The 15,695-nt window shown below is 50.9% G+C and overlaps 6 protein-coding genes across 9 annotated transcripts; 4 read left to right on the top strand and 2 right to left on the bottom strand.

Annotated features, from left to right (window-relative positions):
- Positions 1–386: 386 nt before the first annotated feature.
- PV06_06726 (uncharacterized protein) lies at positions 387–2,054 on the bottom strand. The gene has a single exon (XM_016407879.1). It carries the CDS (start codon positions 1,727–1,729, stop codon positions 557–559), a length of 1,173 nt encoding a protein of 390 aa, XP_016261359.1. The 5' UTR covers positions 1,730–2,054; the 3' UTR covers positions 387–556.
- Positions 2,055–2,491: 437 nt separating this feature from the next.
- On the top strand, positions 2,492–4,656 carry PV06_06725. 3 transcript variants are annotated; one of them, XM_016407877.1, is made up of 5 exons: positions 2,492–2,831; positions 3,078–3,138; positions 3,196–3,298; positions 3,355–3,423; positions 3,482–4,656. In XM_016407877.1, the coding sequence occupies exons 2-5, from the start codon at positions 3,104–3,106 to the stop codon at positions 4,298–4,300; spliced, it is 1,026 nt and encodes a 341-aa protein (XP_016261357.1). In that variant the 5' UTR covers positions 2,492–2,831; positions 3,078–3,103; the 3' UTR covers positions 4,301–4,656. The 3 variants fall into 3 exon arrangements, with proteins under 3 accessions (XP_016261357.1, XP_016261356.1, XP_016261358.1); XM_016407876.1 differs by having other exon boundaries at positions 2,492–3,138; XM_016407878.1 differs by having other exon boundaries at positions 2,492–3,138; positions 3,196–3,423.
- An 84-nt stretch (positions 4,657–4,740) lies between these two features.
- PV06_06724 (uncharacterized protein) lies at positions 4,741–6,930 on the top strand. The gene is made up of 2 exons (XM_016407875.1): positions 4,741–4,889; positions 4,949–6,930. Exon 2 carries the CDS (start codon positions 5,568–5,570, stop codon positions 6,795–6,797), a length of 1,230 nt encoding a protein of 409 aa, XP_016261355.1. The 5' UTR covers positions 4,741–4,889; positions 4,949–5,567; the 3' UTR covers positions 6,798–6,930.
- Positions 6,931–7,165: 235 nt separating this feature from the next.
- PV06_06723 (uncharacterized protein) lies at positions 7,166–9,353 on the top strand. Its single transcript, XM_016407874.1, has 3 exons — positions 7,166–7,522; positions 7,619–8,547; positions 8,666–9,353. Exons 1-3 carry the CDS (start codon positions 7,327–7,329, stop codon positions 8,825–8,827), a joined length of 1,287 nt encoding a protein of 428 aa, XP_016261354.1. The 5' UTR covers positions 7,166–7,326; the 3' UTR covers positions 8,828–9,353.
- Positions 9,354–11,698: 2,345 nt separating this feature from the next.
- PV06_06722 lies at positions 11,699–12,995 on the bottom strand. Of its 2 annotated transcripts, none has more exons than XM_016407872.1 (2): positions 12,898–12,995; positions 11,699–12,852 (listed from the first exon to the last, which is right to left on the bottom strand). In XM_016407872.1, the coding sequence occupies exon 2, from the start codon at positions 12,261–12,263 to the stop codon at positions 11,961–11,963; it is 303 nt and encodes a 100-aa protein (XP_016261352.1). In that variant the 5' UTR covers positions 12,264–12,852; positions 12,898–12,995; the 3' UTR covers positions 11,699–11,960. The 2 variants fall into 2 exon arrangements, with proteins under 2 accessions (XP_016261352.1, XP_016261353.1); XM_016407873.1 differs by having other exon boundaries at positions 11,699–12,837.
- A 1,772-nt stretch (positions 12,996–14,767) lies between these two features.
- Positions 14,768–15,208, top strand: PV06_06721 (uncharacterized protein; the record flags this gene model as incomplete). Its single annotated transcript, XM_016407871.1, has 1 exon — positions 14,768–15,208. One exon carries the CDS (start codon positions 14,768–14,770, stop codon positions 15,206–15,208), a length of 441 nt encoding a protein of 146 aa, XP_016261351.1.
- Between the last annotated feature and the right edge of the window lie 487 nt (positions 15,209–15,695).

The raw sequence follows: 15,695 nt of genomic DNA, 5'->3' as shown, positions 1-15,695 counted from the left end.
AATGCTCCTTCGGGACATAGGATGTGCTAGGTTGATTGTTGTGAACGTCTCGACTATTCCTGCGGAGATATTATCGCACTTCCATTAATGTCCAACCCAGTCGACAGAACTGAGATTGACCCGAGACCTTTTCACGCCCTCTGGGCAAGGCTGGCCTTGAGCTCGCCTCTCTGAGGCTGAACTCGGCCGGCTGAAAGTGGTGTGTAGGGAGACGTCTTATTCCCAAGCTTAGTGTTGATCCTCGTCGAGGAATGATCACTGGGCAAAACCAAGGCTATTGTCTACATCCCATCCCCATCCCTCAAAATTTCCAATAAAACAAGACAATATAATCAAAGAATGGTTGCAAATGTCCACGCGAATCATTCTCTCCTCCTCAGGCCTATGATGTTTCACTTGGTCATTACTGTATATTCATGTTCATCTAATGCCGACTAGCATCCTCTTACCATCAAATTCATCCTTCCTCGCAGGGCATGACTTGTGGACAAGATTCTATGCTTGCAAAATCTATAACTCGCTTTTCGAATCAGACAAGCAGATACCTCCGGTTCCTTCACCAACTCGTCAGACCTCTCTCCCGATCAAAACCACCTCGCAACTGACTCTTCGGTTTGACTACCTTCCCTTGGAGGACTGTGAACTTGACAATGTTTTCACAGTCCTCAGGCCGCACCCTAGCCAGCCAGATCAGCTGTACCGCTTCTTTCGCCAGTGGAGCGCCGTCGATCTCTTCATCCGTCCCATCCTTCCTCCGTCCTTCTCGTCGATAGATCATTACGTTGGCACTGTACTTGTGGCCGCCCACATGGTTGATAAAATATATTCCTACACCACCAGGTCTTTCATCATGCATGTCCCGGTACATACCCATTGGTCGCAAGATTCGTTCGAATTCTTTGCGCAAAAGAGGCGCGGACTGACCACATCTAGCGTCTCGGGTCTTGTGACTGCACATAAGGATGAGATAATCGTGTGGAATGTGTTTGATGGTGAAGGACGAGGATATCGAGGCGGGTACGGGTGCAGGGTCGAGTCTATTGTTTGATTCATCTGCGTTCTCTTGTACGTGACTTCCATTCGCGGTCGGTGTTTGTGAATGTCCATTCTGTGTTGCTGCTTTCTGCACAAGAGGTGTTTCGTTCGTGACGCTCTGTTCTACCACCTCAGTCAACAACTTGTTGACTTGACTCGGCGCAACCTTCTCGATCATGACCCAACTGGGCAATAGCATACAATCGCTCGTCCCTTGTTCGACTGTATCACCGTGGTCGTCCGTTCCACTAGGCATGTTACTTGCGCTGAGCATGATCTTGCCATTCTCCCTCTCTACACCAGCTTTGCCCACGGCATGCATGACGCTGTGTTTAATGTCTGTGACGTCGCGAACCCAGTCGGACTGCCCCGTGCCCACGATGAGGTGGGTGTTCCATCCTTTGACATGCCCATAGAGCTTGTCGCTCTCGTCAATGGAGAATTTCTTGGGGTAGTGCGTCGTGCAGGAATCGCAATCTCTTAAGCATTCTTCGCCATCGATGTCGGGGTGTGTGGCGGGGAACAGCTCCGTCTCTGTTCGCGCAGTGATGAAGCCTGTAGAGTGCTGCGACGAAGAACCCGAGCCCAGGAACGTCTTGACGCCGCGTAACAGAGACATTCTGGAGAATCGAGAGGAGGAAGGAGGAGGGTGCGTGGGAGGATTATGGGAGCGAGTGCGTTGGACAGTAGGCATGGTGGAATCGCATGCGCCGGTCGGGGATCAGATATACCGGGGCACTTTTTTCGACCAGGGTCCAAACTAAGAGAATTTTGGGTGCAGATGCTTCTCGAGTGGATGGCCAATAGGCATGGGATTGTTAACGATTGGGCGTTGCGTAGCTTAGCGGCGCGGCCTGTCGAGGCGCCTCTTGATTATCTGATTGATAAGTCGGCACCGGTGCCGGAGATTCTGTAGGCCCCGTGCCAGACCTTCACTTCTTGTAGAAGCGGAACAGCAGTATCAATCAGGACAATGTCAGTCTTTCCAAGAACAAGATGCTTCTTAAGCTAATCAAATGGACCTGATTAGATGGCAGGAGAATGGAGAAGGTAAGGAGGCCCTTGGTATTTATTTGTCGACGACCAGGCTCCCACCATTTCGGCCGTTATGCAATATTATCTCGACCGAGAGTCGCTCGCTACACCGAGCCCAGTCACTCTCTGACCTGCAGCCAATCTGGATCCCTACGAGTACTCAAGAGATGGAAATCATAAAGAGGGCTTGTCTGCAGTCACTCCCAACTGACGGTCGGGTTTTATGCCAATTTCCGAAGTCTTCCAGTGTACTTGTCGGAGCCTGTGAACATACAAAGTATGTACTCTGAGCGGCAACGAGCTCTCACACAACCATCAAATAAGGTAGGTTCACAGAGGTTCAACAGGAAAAGGACACTCTCATCATCGACGATACAACTACTAGCCAGCTGCACAACCTCTACTTTGGTCCCTTTGTGGCAGTAGCTCTTCCTGCTCCGGCCGGTTCTTCGCCGCAGCTCTACGAAAACGCAACACGAATGGCTCCTCTCTGTGCTCCACCAGTCAATTACAATCATCAGTCCACATGGATGAAGATGCAGGTTGCCCCTCCATGGAAAAACAATACAAAACAGACTTGCTGGAGCTGCTTGACACATTCCTTTTCCCCCCTCCCTTCCTCTTCCAATTTTCACCTCTACTGCTCTACTTACTTCCCTTCCTTTCCCACCACCACGAAAAGCTCATACTACCTGGTACGACAGTACTCTGGGAGTCATGGCGCCTTTCGCAATGGACCTTGTCCAGTTATCAAGGTCAAGGTAAATATGCGAAGATTGCATGCCGGGTGTTCGACTTTGCCCCTCATTTCTGTGTCCTTGCTGAGTCACGCTCTCTTCTCTTTCCAGAGGACTGAGTCGTCGACGGCAAGAATCAACAGCTCTGAGGACGTGAAAGCTCGATCTGAGAAATACCGGAGAACTTGATCTGGATAATACCAGCGAAAGGACATGCCTTCTTTGACATCGACATCCACCTCTGTGGAGGGGGATCGCTGACTCTTACAGATTTTCGACCTTGAAATCACGTCAAGATGTCGACTGACAAGATTGTCTTCTTAACCAATTGGTACTTACGTTTGTTACCTTGGTCAAAAACAGTGTTTACTCACACTTAGTCCCGCAGGCACGCTACGCCATACCACGCCCCTCTCTACCTTGCTCAAGCCAAGGGCTACTTCGCAGACGAAGGCATCAAGGTTGCTCTCCTTGAACCCAATGACCCCGGCGTACGGCTTTTCATTCCCCTCTCATCCAATATCCACGACGAGCTGACCATGCCCAGGATGTCACAGAGATCATTGGCACCGGGAAGGCTGATCTCGGCTTCAAAGCCATGATCCACACTCTCGCCGTATGCTCCCCCGCTCTCTTTGAATGTCTATCGACCATGTCAAACTCACACGCAATAGGCTAAAGCTCGTAGCTTCCCCGTTCAATCAATCGGCAGCTTGCTCGACGAACCCTTCACAGGGGTTGTCTATCTGAAGTCAAGCGGCATCACACCCGACTTCCGCACCCTCAAGGGCAAACGCATCGGCTACGTCGGCGAGTTCGGTAAGATCCAAATCGACGAACTGACCTCCCATTACGGCATGGCCCCATCCGACTACACGGCTGTCCGCTGTGGCATGAACGTCTCCAAAGCCATTATCGAAGGCACCATCGACGCCGGCATCGGCCTCGAGAACGTCCAAATGGTTGAGCTTGAACATTGGCTCGAATCTCAGGGCCGGCCCAAGTCCGATGTCCAAATGCTCCGCATTGACGAGCTCGCCGAGCTGGGATGCTGCTGCTTCTGTACCATCTTGTACATTGGCAACGAGGCCTTTTTGGCCGAACATCCCGACAAAGTCCGTGCCTTCATGCGTGCCGTCAAACGAGCCACCGATTTTGTCCTCCGAGACCCTGAGGCGGCGTGGAAGGAGTACGTCGACTTCAAGCCGGTCATGAACACGGCCTTGAATCGCAAGATGTACGAGCGCAGCTTCCCATACTTCAGCATGGATCTGAAGAATGTCCGTCGTGACTGGGACAAGGTCACTGCTTACGGCAAGCGTCTCGGTGTGTTGGAGAAGGGCTTCGCGCCCAACTATACCAACGACTTCTTGGGCTGGAGGTTGCAGGGCGAGAGTCCGGATCCAACAGGTGATCAGAAACGCATGGCAGACTTGCAGTGCTCCATTAGAGCTAGTGGCGGCTTGAGACGCCTTGAAGCTGTCGCGGCATAGACTGCCTCATAGCAAAAGTGGGCAACTACTCGCTTGCCCGCTCGTAGGAGGGCTTACTGTCTGACCTCCCAGCCGAGACCAAAAGGGCCTGTCTCTCACTAAATATCCGACCCTAGCCTTATGCATCTCCAGTAAAACGAAGAAAAAACAGGATGCTGTTACCGGGCCTTGAGTGTCTCTTTCTGGCGGTCAGACCGATCTATTCCATGTATTGCCCCGCGCTTCGTCTTGAACCTTTACCTAATTCTCTCAGAAAGTAATCCTGTAGTCGTGGATAAGACGAATAGCTGGGACTTACGAATGTTGCACCTTCATCGAAAGTCCTGAATTACCAGTGGTTTCTGTGCCACTGCGCTAATAGCCACTTGCACCCCTCCGTAGTCCTGGAGTGAACCACAAGTGGCGGTTCACGTCAAACAGACGTCCCGTAATAATTTTGCCCGCGCCTTCATTTCTCGTTTGCCTCGATTTGCAGAACATTTGTGCACCACATTTCGCATCTTCGTTGCAGCCGACTATCATCATGGCAGCTGCGGATATCGAGCAGATGAACAAGCTCAGGAAGAGCCTGGGTTTGCCATTACTCAGCGTAAGTGGACAGCCTCCACCAGCATCTGAAGGACCATCATTCAAGGAACATTCTCCAAGCGACGATGACGACAGCGACCAAGAGCCTGCCTCTACCCTCGAGACTCGAGAAGCCGCTGGGTTCGGGAATTGGAACAAAGTCCGGGAAGAAGAACAGAAACGCCTTGACCGAGAGAAACGGAAACGAGAGATCCAGAAGAGAAGAGATGCCGAGGCCAGAGCTAAAAAGCTCGAGGGTCGAGGTCTTGGAGAAGTCGATGATGATATCGACGATACAAAAGCATGGTTGAAGGGACAGAAGAAGCGTCAAGCAAAGATCGAGCGGGAAAGGGCAGAGCGTTTGGCCCGGGAACTGGCTGAACGAGAAAGAGAGGCGGCCATTGAATACTCTGCAAAGGACCTCGCTGGCGTCCAGGTTGCACACGAGATTGGCGATTTTGATGAAGGCCTAGGCGAACAAATTCTGACGCTGAAAGACACCGAAATCGGCAAGGATGATGGAAGCGACGAGGATGATATCCTTGAAAATGCGGAGATTAAAGCTCGCGACAAGGTCAATGAAAAGCTCGAGCTGAAGAAAAAGAAGGCATATGATGTCAACGACGATTCCGAGAAGGGTCTTCTATCGCAATATGACGATAAGAAACGGAAGGCATTCACGCTGGATGCTCAGGGTGCTATGGATGAACGCGAGTCTAAACGCCAGCAAATTGGGGACGTGTTGAAAAATACCATCAGCCTTGATATTTTAAAACCTGAGCCCGTCTCAGATTATATGGAAGTCAAGATCAAGAAGCCCAAAAAGAGTAAAAAGACCTCGAAGCGCCAGAAGACGGTAGACGAAGATGATATATTCCCTGTGCAAGCCAGTATAACTGGCGACGCCATGGAAGTCGATTCTGCGCAACCGGCTTCTCGGGCCCGGAAAGTCGAGGACAATTTTAATGATGACGACGATCTTGCGAATGCCCTCGCGAGAAGCAGGGCGGCAGTGCTGAAGAAGCAGAAACGGAAACCTGAAGATATCATAAAACAACTCCAAGAAGAAGAGCAGAACGAAGCCGAAGCATCAGGGGAAACTGACGGAGGTCTGGTACTTGATGACACTACTGTATTTCTGGATAACCTGTCATCCCGTCCGAAGGACGAACAGCTCGAGCCGAAACTTGTCAAGTCAATCGAGAAGGAGGAGTCACCCGAGGAGTCGGCTGGCCAACACGAGGACGAAGACCAACCTATGGGCGAGGCATATGCTGGTGTGGAAAATGAAGAAGAACTCCTCGAGAGGCTACGACGAGAACAATCTACCCATACTCCAGACATTTCTCACTCCGGTCTTGATGAAGAGAAGACACTCGACCAGGGTCTTGGAGCCGCTCTCAGTCTTCTACGACAGCGCGGCCTGGTCAAGGAGAGCGATGCCCATGACAAGAATTCTCTGTACAAGGATCGCCAGAAGTTCATAATTGAAGCACGTCTCCGTGAGCATGAGAATGAACAGAAAGCGCGTATGCAGCGTGAGCGCGACCGACAGTCTGGAAAATTGACTGGAATGTCCGTCAAAGAACGAGAAGAACATGCACGTTGGCAGAACACCCAACGAGAACATCAAAGCTCCATCCAAGCTGCTGCTGCCTTCAACCGCGAATACAAGCCAGATGTGCAGATCAAATATGTGGATGATGATGGTCGGCTGATGAATCAGAAAGAAGCGTTCAAGCACCTCAGTCATCAATTCCACGGCAAGGGCAGTGGTAAGCTGAAGACAGAGAAGCATATGAAGAAGGTAGCGGAGGAGAAGAAACGCGAAGCTGCCAGTATCTTGGACAGTAGCCAGGCGACGGGTATGAACAATGCCCAGGGGGCAATGGGAAAGAAGAACAAGCAGGCAGGAGTCCGATTAGGTTGAGCATGTATTAAGACCGGGCAAGAGGACGTGGTGACAAGCGGTGGCCCGATGTGAGACTGGTACAAGTACCTGGTGGTACCACCAGCATTATGTAAATGGCTGTGTATAAACGTATGGAGCCCCCTGTACCCAGTTCTTGCGCATACCGGACCACAGGAATAATGCCTACTTGGTGCGGAAGAAACAGGTACATAAAGCCTAGTGCTATTTCGCTAACAGCAGTTGTACCCCGACGGGCATCCCGCCTAGCGAGCCCTGGAGTCGGAGCAGCCCCGATCAGGCCCGTTTCCAGGGACAACTTTTTTTTGGTCGTTGGAGAAAGCTGCGCTCTGGTCTGAGTCAACGACTAATTAACCTCAAACTGCGTACGGAAAGTAAAGTGAGCTTCATCTCGCCATCCCTTTTACATTGTAATTCTTTGACATCCAAAGCTCCGTACCCTCCATTGATATTCTCATCTCCTTTGGTCTTCCATCCCATTCATCTTGTACTCGTAGACCTCCTCTCTGTACCATCACTCATATCAACCATGCTCTCCACCCTCAGACCGGCTGCTCGCAGCGCCCTGCGACAACAGACGACGACTGCGCAGGCAGTTCGCACCGTCAACGCATCAACATGGGCCAATGTCAAAGAAGGACCTCCTGATGCCATCCTCGGTATCACGGAAGCTTTCAAAAAGGATTCTTTCTCCGAGAAGATCAACCTTGGTGTCGGTGCCTACCGTAAGTGGTGCTCGCCCTGTCCATGGTTCTTTGTTTTGTACCATATGGCAAATAAAGTCCCCCTTCCTGGTTAACGTTGGTTATCTATTTCGACAGGCGACGACAAGGGCAAGCCTTACGTACTCCCCTCCGTCCGCGCTGCCGAACAAAAGGTCGTCTCGTCGGCTCTCGACAAGGAATACGCTGGCATCACGGGTGTCCCGTCCTTCACCAAAGCCGCCGCCCTCCTCGCCTACGGCGCCGACTCGCAGCCCATCAAGGAGGACCGCATCGCCATCACACAGTCCATCTCCGGCACGGGAGCCTTGCGGATAGGTGGTGCGTTCCTGCAACGATTCTACCCCGGTGCGAAGACCATCTACATTCCGACGCCGTCATGGGCGAACCACAAGGCCGTCTTCACCGACTCAGGGCTCGAGGTCAAGAACTACACGTACTACAACAAGGACACGATAGGCTTGGACTTTGACGGCATGGTCAAGGACCTCAAGGCCGCGCCGGAAGGCAGCATGGTCCTCCTCCACGCCTGCGCCCACAACCCCACCGGTATCGACCCGACCCCGGAGCAGTGGCGCCAGATCAGCGCCGTCATGAAAGAGAAGTCGCACTACCCCTTCTTCGACATGGCCTACCAGGGCTTCGCGAGCGGTGACACCGACAAGGACGCCTACCCGATCCGTCTCTTCGTCGAGCAGGGTCACGGCTTCGTCCTGGCGCAGTCCTTCGCCAAGAACATGGGCCTGTACGGCGAGCGAGTCGGCGCCTTCAGTGTCGTGTGCGAGTCGGCCGAGGAGAAGAAGCGCGTCGACTCCCAGATCAAGATCCTCGTGCGCCCATTGTACTCCAACCCGCCCGTCCACGGAGCCAGAATTGCCAGCGAGATCCTGAACGACCCCAAGCTCAACCAGCAGTGGCTCGGTGAGGTCAAGGGCATGGCTGACCGGATCATCGAGATGAGAGCTCTGCTCAAGAAGAACCTTGAAGCCTTGGGAAGCAAACATAACTGGGACCACATTACCAACCAGGTGCGTTTTTTTTCTTTGCCGTTGTATATTGCTGCACCTGCGTCCGCGGGTCCTTTGTGCATAGAGCCCGTTACTTGAAGGGTCATATATACTGATGTGATCACTCTTTTTTCTTTAGATCGGCATGTTCGCCTACACCGGTTTGAAGCCTGAACAAATGGAAACCTTGGCCAAGGAACACTCCGTCTACGCTACCAAGGATGGCCGTATCTCTGTCGCTGGTATCACGACCGGCAACGTCAAGAGACTCGCCGAGTCCATCTTCAAGGTCACCGGTTGAATGTACACTATGCACTTGTACACTACGAGATTCCTTGCGTGGGAGGCCGATCTTTTCGTCGGTCGCAGACCATACCTGCGACATGACAATTCAAAATAGAAAGGGGAGCGTGTGGGAACAGTTGGCAGAAAGGAGATGAAGAGACCCTGGCGAAGAGGAAGAAGCCAAAGAAGGCATGCTGAACAGTGGATGCTACGATCGCGCTAGACACACAAGTATGGCCACCTTGGTGAATACTTGCGTTCGTTCGGATGCTAGATTGTTTAGATGCTTTCTTTTCGTGAGCAACCAAATCAAGAAAAGTTTCTTCCACTGTAACATGTTTTCACGCAGCAGTATTCCTCCGACAAGAAGAGGAGACAAGTACAATGGTGGTAGTCGTATCTGGGCATGACCAAGGTAGGTATGTTCTGCTGGTGGTGGAATGGGTAGTTTTGACGTCTTGTAGTGATGTACTCGAACAAGGTAAAAAGTACTTTTCATTCGTCGAGTGTTATTGTAGGTGGGTGTGATGGGCCGTGCCGGGCAATATACCTTGGGTAAGGTAGACTCGGGTAACTTTTGGTCCTGCTACTGTACTCCGTATGTACCTAACGTACTGAGGATACGTAAGTTACAATTCATACCTAAAGGTAATGAAGGAGAAGGGTATATGGATGGCCCATTTCTCGTTCTGCCTTTTGCTCGGACAAAGTACTCCGTACGGGAGTAACTCCATGACCAGGTCAGCACTCGTACGGCTGACTGAACCGCATCCCGTACAGATACAAGGTACCTACCTACCTACCTACCTATATAGTTATTACTGTAAGTACATATTGCAGTTGGGCCTGATAGAGGGACCGTCTTTTACTCGTGTACCTACCTCGCCTTACCTTGATACCCTAGGTTGTTAGGACGCATGTGAACATCCGGGCCATGGGCTACTACCGTACCTACTACACCGACATTCTGTGACGAATCACAAATGACCTACAGTAAGGAATCCAAGGGGAGTGAGGCGGTCCAGATACTCACATTCCCACTCATTCATAGCTGACTCTATATGTGTCTATATGTGTCGGGTCAGGAATTTGAACTCTTTTTGTTTCTTTTGGTTTTTTTTACTCGGTTGCGCTGGCGCAGTCCCGTCAAAAGGGTTTCCTTCCCCCCGGATTGTTTCTTGTAACTCATAACAAGGGATACTCGTGCTAGACTCCGTCCAAGACAAGGAACAAAAGAAGAAGAAGAAGCCCGCCTCCTGATTAGGAGTATAAGGTCGGCCTTTACCATTCGTCCGATCCCCATGAGAAAATTGCCCAAACATCCCCTTTTCGAAGATTATGGGTTATTGGTGGGTTTTCCGGCCTTGATTTCTGGCATTCTCTAGCGACAGGATTGACACATGGTGTAGTTCGATCGTCGGTCGGAGTCGCCTTGATCAAGTTCTACCCGGGAGGGAAAAAAGTGCAAGTCCAGAGCCGACGTGCCGGTTTATGCCATAGGTCCTATGTACGGGAGTACCATGTAACAAGGGTAAAAAAGCCATGTGCAAGAAGTGGCTTGCAGTAGTACGAACGAAGCACGGTTCACCATACAGTAGTGATGGCCCAAGTTGTCCTTTCCCTGTTCGGGGCGGTTCGAACAGCCATGGCGCGCCCCAAGAGAGGAACCTTTGACCCTAATCAACGTGCCAAACACCACTGCTGCGATAACCACAAAGGGGTGGCTTCTCGTCATTTTTCTACTCGGTAGATTATTTGCGTGTCTTTCGCTTGTTGCTGACCGCCACCAACCACCAAGTAGTGTCGTTGTAACTCTTCTTCTTGCAAGGTAAGAGTTACACTGTACGGAGTACTTCATCCCAATTTCATGGATTTTCAAGGGTCGATGCGGCCCGTCAAGGTCACGCGAGACATAGAAACAAAAGAGATAGCCTGGTCCTTGTCGAACAACGAGGATAAGTTGGTCGTCGACTGACCTGGATACCATGTCTTGGCCTTTTGCTCGTATACTTCTTGCTTGTACTCCGTAACCATGGTCTGGGAACCCATGTAACTTACCCATGATTGGGTACGTCCCTCAAGTCCCCGGTATATACTCGTAGAGAAAACAAAGGGTGCGAGAGAGAGAGAGAGGGTGAGAAAAAGGGTGGGGTGGTTGCAAAGTTGTTTGGACTGAGATAGGGTGCTGCCAACCTCTCTAAGACTTGAGGTCTCACAACCCAACCCAACAATCAACAGGTGTGATGACGCTAGGCTCGAGGCAGTTAAGATGACAACCGACGGGACGCCATCTGCGGGTTGACATCACCTCCTCTGGGCCCTAGCTCGTGGGCGTCTTCTGCGGTCCCCCAGTCCCTCTTGCTGTTCGGCGCCCGGTGGAGGACAAATAAGGGTAAAACGGGAAGGCCAGAAAGTCGGTGGTTCAACCATTTCTCACGTAGACTTTGTCTTTTTGTTGTTCGTCGCAGTTTGTCTGATCCTTGTATCATCTTCACAAAACACAAACTCTTTCTCTCCCTATGACATAGACTCTGGTGCTCGGTCCGGGAATCTCGCGTGCGACCCTGTGCTGCTCGAAGACGTCATCCCGCAGGCCGGGGTCTGGCAGAAAATTTGACGTTGTAGGACTTCGCATGCCTGAGAATTGGGTGACTTGATCAGTACTACGGAGTAGAAACGAGGGGCGGCGGACATCTTTCTCTCGGGAGTCAAAGACCCTCCCACCCATGCTTCAAACTAGCATCATGAGGGTCTTCCGTTCGCTCCCTGGGGATTTCGATTCATAAACATACATCTAGTGGGCTGACCATCGCCGTAGAATCATGGTCTGTTTTGTAGCACAAGCATGCCGTCAGCTTGCCGTTTTCAGCGACCGCAGTGTCGATCTGCCGTATTGCTAGCCCGACTGCGAGTTTGTTGGACGCGTTGGGAGGATTGGACCCAGCATGGCGGCTGCTGGAAGGTAGTGTCGCTATCTCATGCCAGTCGGTCTAAAAGAGTCTCCTTGCAGGAGAAGAAGGGGGTGAACTGATGGTCACCAGTCTGGAAGAGAGAAGAGAAGTCCGTCTCGTGCGCGACTCTAAGGATTGAAGCTCCATTGCATCTGTTCAGTCCTCGTCCTACTCTTGTGTTGGCCTGTAAATGTCATCTCAAGACTCGGTACGAGTCAAGTATACGGTATTCTGCATGCTCGTGGACATACAGTAGTCGTAGGTTCGGGGCCGCCCCCACAGAGAAGGGCACACCGAGCCAGCCTGTAAGCTTATTGTACAGTACCGAGACAGCTGGCGGAAAGACCGGGGATCTTGATGGACAGAGTGCCCGTAGAAGCCCGCAGGAGCGGTGCTTGGAAGGGTTTTTAGTGAAGTTTGCGCAGCGCGTTCGCCAACGCCAACAAGGGAACTCGCCGGCATTAGGAATACATAGCCGCACCGCGTCCAAGGAAGCTCCATAACTGGTTCCGTCCCTGAAGACTCACCAGGCTCGTCGCAGAAATTTTACAGCCCATTCTTTTTGTTTGGTACTTGTAGTTTTGTGTCGACGTTATTACCCCTCAGCCTTGAGAACAACGTCTTCTCTTCCCGTTTGGCCTGGCTCTTTGACTTTCCCAGGCAGCTGTCCACACCGCAGGGTCGAGTTTCTCTTGTCCTTGTCAATCGAGCATTCACGTCCGATCGCCCACTGGGTTTCTGATCGTTGCTGCTGGCCTTTTGGCATTCGCCTGGGCCCCGCTTGTGTCTCATTTCACTTGGTTGTGACTGATCTGCATCCACCGGTGGAATATCTAATACTGCCAATTATTCCCAACCTCGAGTAGCCGATTCAGCCGAGTTCTGAGTGTTCGTTTCTCTAGGCCGCACGGAGGTAGAGATTCAATAGCTTGAAGGGGTGTGTGTGTACAGTATCCTCGTCCGAGTATCAGGTGAATTATCACACCTAAGAAGCGCACATCAGTGGGATGTTTGAGAAACTCAACTAGTGATGAGCTGCCCCTCCTTCTGAACCCTGTACTGACTGGATTCTCTTCTGCAGCAATTCAGCCTCAAAACAATCAGAAACGTTCGACCACGGCAGGGAATCTCGTACCTCTGGACTCCTTCATCCCTTTGTCCTTCTCTCTTTTTCTCCAACATACACAGTGTGCATCCTCGACACCCTTTTTTTTTAATTTGCGTTGTCAGTCGATCCAGGGACGTGTGAGTGAGAGTGGGTTGTGCCTAGCTCTAAGATCAGCGCTCTACGTCGACGTTCGTTGTACGTCACTTTCCTTTCCTGGGGTTCCAACCTCTCACCTTCACATTTCAAACCAAAATCCCATCATTCATTTCATTTGGAGAATTATTGAGCCTTTCTCTTTTCACTACAACCATCGTCGTTCGATCTTCAGCTTACCTCCGATCACAGCCTTGTCGTCCAGCCTTGCCTGGTAGACGCTGTGTGTCTTTGACTTCTTATTGGGCCTTTGTCTGTGCGCGTTAAAAAGTCTGTCTCCTCCTCATCTACAACTTTCCCACACGTTATCCATCTCCCAACTATGGTCGTCGTTGTGGCCGAGGCTTATAACATCAATGCCATATCACGATGCTGACAGGATGCACCACAGGCACGACTTTGGCGCCAACAACCATTTCGCGTTCAAGTAGCGATACCGGCTAGGAGCAACAAAAAGCTAGTCGTGAGCAACAAATTCTGATACGTTTGGATTTCAATTGAAATCTTGCGTCCGAACACCCACTTCCATATACTACGCCATCACCCATCACCATCAGAGGTTACTAACAAGATGTCTGAAGAGGTGAGCCTACCCTAGTCTTTCGCGCCCGGTCACTTCGAGACGACACAAATGCCGGCCGACGCTCAATTTTACCTTTTGACTATTGTCGCTGACATGTTCCGTCTCGATAGGGAGATTTCGATTTCGGCGATGCCGTTGACAAGGCCACCTTTGAGCAGATTCTCGACATGGACGAAGAGGATGAACGTGATTTCAGCAAGTCCATAGTCTTTGGTTTCCTCGAACAAGCGGACACCACATTTGCGAAGATGGATGATGCGATGTGAGTTGGCTTAAGAAGCATGCCTTGATCCGTTTGAGGCTGTCTGGCATACTGATCAAACATGTCACCCACGTGCAGGAAAGATAAGAACCTCCCAGAACTCTCTAGCCTCGGCCATTTCCTCAAAGGGTCATCCGCTACCCTAGGCTTCACCAAAGTCAAAGACGAATGCGAAAAGATTCAACATTATGGTCACAAGAAAAATGAGACCGGCGAAGTTGACGAACCAGATGAGGCCAAGTGTTTGAAAATGATCGGCGAGAGCCTTGAAGAGGCCAAGAAAGCATACAAGGTGGTAGAGGGGCTCATGAAACGATTCTATGCAGAATCTTGAACCTTCCGCACGATTCTGCTACGAACACGCATGAACTCTTACTGGTGGTGCTTTGTTATCAGAGGATGACCTTGGGCTTTGTTACAGAATGCGGATTTTGAAGAGATTTGCGATGCATGGATTGGCGTGGACTGCCTACCTATCCCTCAAGGGCGAAAGATTCCTTCCTTTCAGATTAGATCATTGATGTCGAGACTTAATATTCTGCTTGATGGACGACGTTGCAAAGGACCGAGTGAGTGAAGTTAACTTTTCGAGCACGGAACACTTTGGAAAATTGCTACTGCACTGAACATTGCTGCTGGAACTGTGGACACGGAGTCAACACCATTGCCAGCTAAGTTTCCTTCCTTTTCCCTATTCGATTAACGATTCTTTTCTTTTGGCTGTTGTTACATCATAAAGGCCTCGTCGTTGTTTGAATTGACATTGAAGTGACCTTTGCTCTGTATTGTGAGAGGTGGCACGATCTCTTCGATCGTCGCTGGGAAATGGCGCTCTCGCCGACCGACGCGCTAACTTCCCATGCAAGTCGTCAATCCTTCGTCCTTCCGTGAGAAAAAACATGAAACAGAGCCCCTTACCGACACAGGCCATGACTCTTCCAAAGGCATTCGGTGGTTTCATTTACGGCACAGACGAATCAGCATGTGTGGGCATTCAACCATGGAGAACATATAGGCAAGATCAAAACTTTTGTGGCTCAAATGTAAGCACGGGGGAAGATACACTTAGTGGTGCTCGAGGTGCCTGCTATGGGATTGCCTGCGCGTCGCATGACAAGGGCGTGCTGAAGAGGTGCCCGACGACATTTGTATGCGGCGAAAAATCATTGTCTAGGTTCTTCGGTCTTGAGGAAATTCCGAGCATCTTGCTTGTTGTGCAAGTCAGCATACACATTCAGCGGCATTGTGTCTTCCGAATCTTTGATACGACGCGGTATTCAGAGGTCTTGGGTTTTGCAGTGATGTTCCAAGTTGCAGGCCGGGGGAAGTCTCGAGGCTAAGCTGTGGAAGTGGAAAGCGGCCCAAGACAGAGGTCCATAGCGTACGGGTAAGAAGCATTCAACGTTGGTTTTGGCTTAGTGCGGAGTTCGAGATGGTTATGGTTGTGGTTATGGTGCGTATCCTCGGAGCGTGAAGAAGGAGCCGCAATATTTCCATTGGAAGACAGAGAACCCTGTCTGGAAAGGAATTGTTGGGTGAGAGACGACGACGGTGGTACTCGAGATTTTTACTTGATTCGTTTGAATGGTTGGAAAAACTTGACATTCTTTTACTGAGATGGGTGCAAATGAGGGCTGGATGATCATCGGAATGTGAATTTCATGTTTGTGTGGGTTTACACACATTCCGCCATGTGCAGCAGGAGACTTACGGGTACTTGAGCAATGCAAGTAATACGAGCACACGATGAATCTGGGATTGTCCTCAATGAACCAGCCATGGTCAACTCGAAGGAACCATCCTCAGCCTTTTCTCTGGAGCCTTTTC

Source organism: Exophiala oligosperma (genome assembly GCF_000835515.1).
Source record: "Exophiala oligosperma strain CBS 72588 unplaced genomic scaffold supercont1.6, whole genome shotgun sequence".
Classification (NCBI taxonomy): domain Eukaryota; kingdom Fungi; phylum Ascomycota; class Eurotiomycetes; order Chaetothyriales; family Herpotrichiellaceae; genus Exophiala; species Exophiala oligosperma.
This window is presented reverse-complemented; position numbering and strand designations above follow the sequence as displayed.

Bases quoted from the DNA above. Each gene is read 5' to 3' on its own strand.
- PV06_06726 (XM_016407879.1), bottom strand. From the start codon at position 1,729: ATGCCTACTGTCCAACGCACTCGCTCCCATAATCCTCCCACGCACCCT.
- PV06_06725 (XM_016407877.1), top strand. From the start codon at position 3,104: ATGTCGACTGACAAGATTGTCTTCTTAACCAATTG. The intron at 3,299-3,354 runs GTACGGCTTTTC...GACCATGCCCAG, and splicing joins TTGAACCCAATGACCCCGGC to GATGTCACAGAGATCATTGG. The intron at 3,424-3,481 runs GTATGCTCCCCC...CACACGCAATAG, and splicing joins CCATGATCCACACTCTCGCC to GCTAAAGCTCGTAGCTTCCC.
- PV06_06722 (XM_016407872.1), bottom strand. From the start codon at position 12,263: ATGGAGCTTCCTTGGACGCGGTGCGGCTATGTATTCCTAATGCCGGCG.
- PV06_06723 (XM_016407874.1), top strand. From the start codon at position 7,327: ATGCTCTCCACCCTCAGACCGGCTGCTCGCAGCGCCCTGCGACAACAG. The intron at 7,523-7,618 runs GTAAGTGGTGCT...CTATTTCGACAG, and splicing joins CCTTGGTGTCGGTGCCTACC to GCGACGACAAGGGCAAGCCT. The intron at 8,548-8,665 runs GTGCGTTTTTTT...TTTTTTCTTTAG, and splicing joins GGGACCACATTACCAACCAG to ATCGGCATGTTCGCCTACAC.
- PV06_06724 (XM_016407875.1), top strand. From the start codon at position 5,568: ATGGATGAACGCGAGTCTAAACGCCAGCAAATTGGGGACGTGTTGAAA.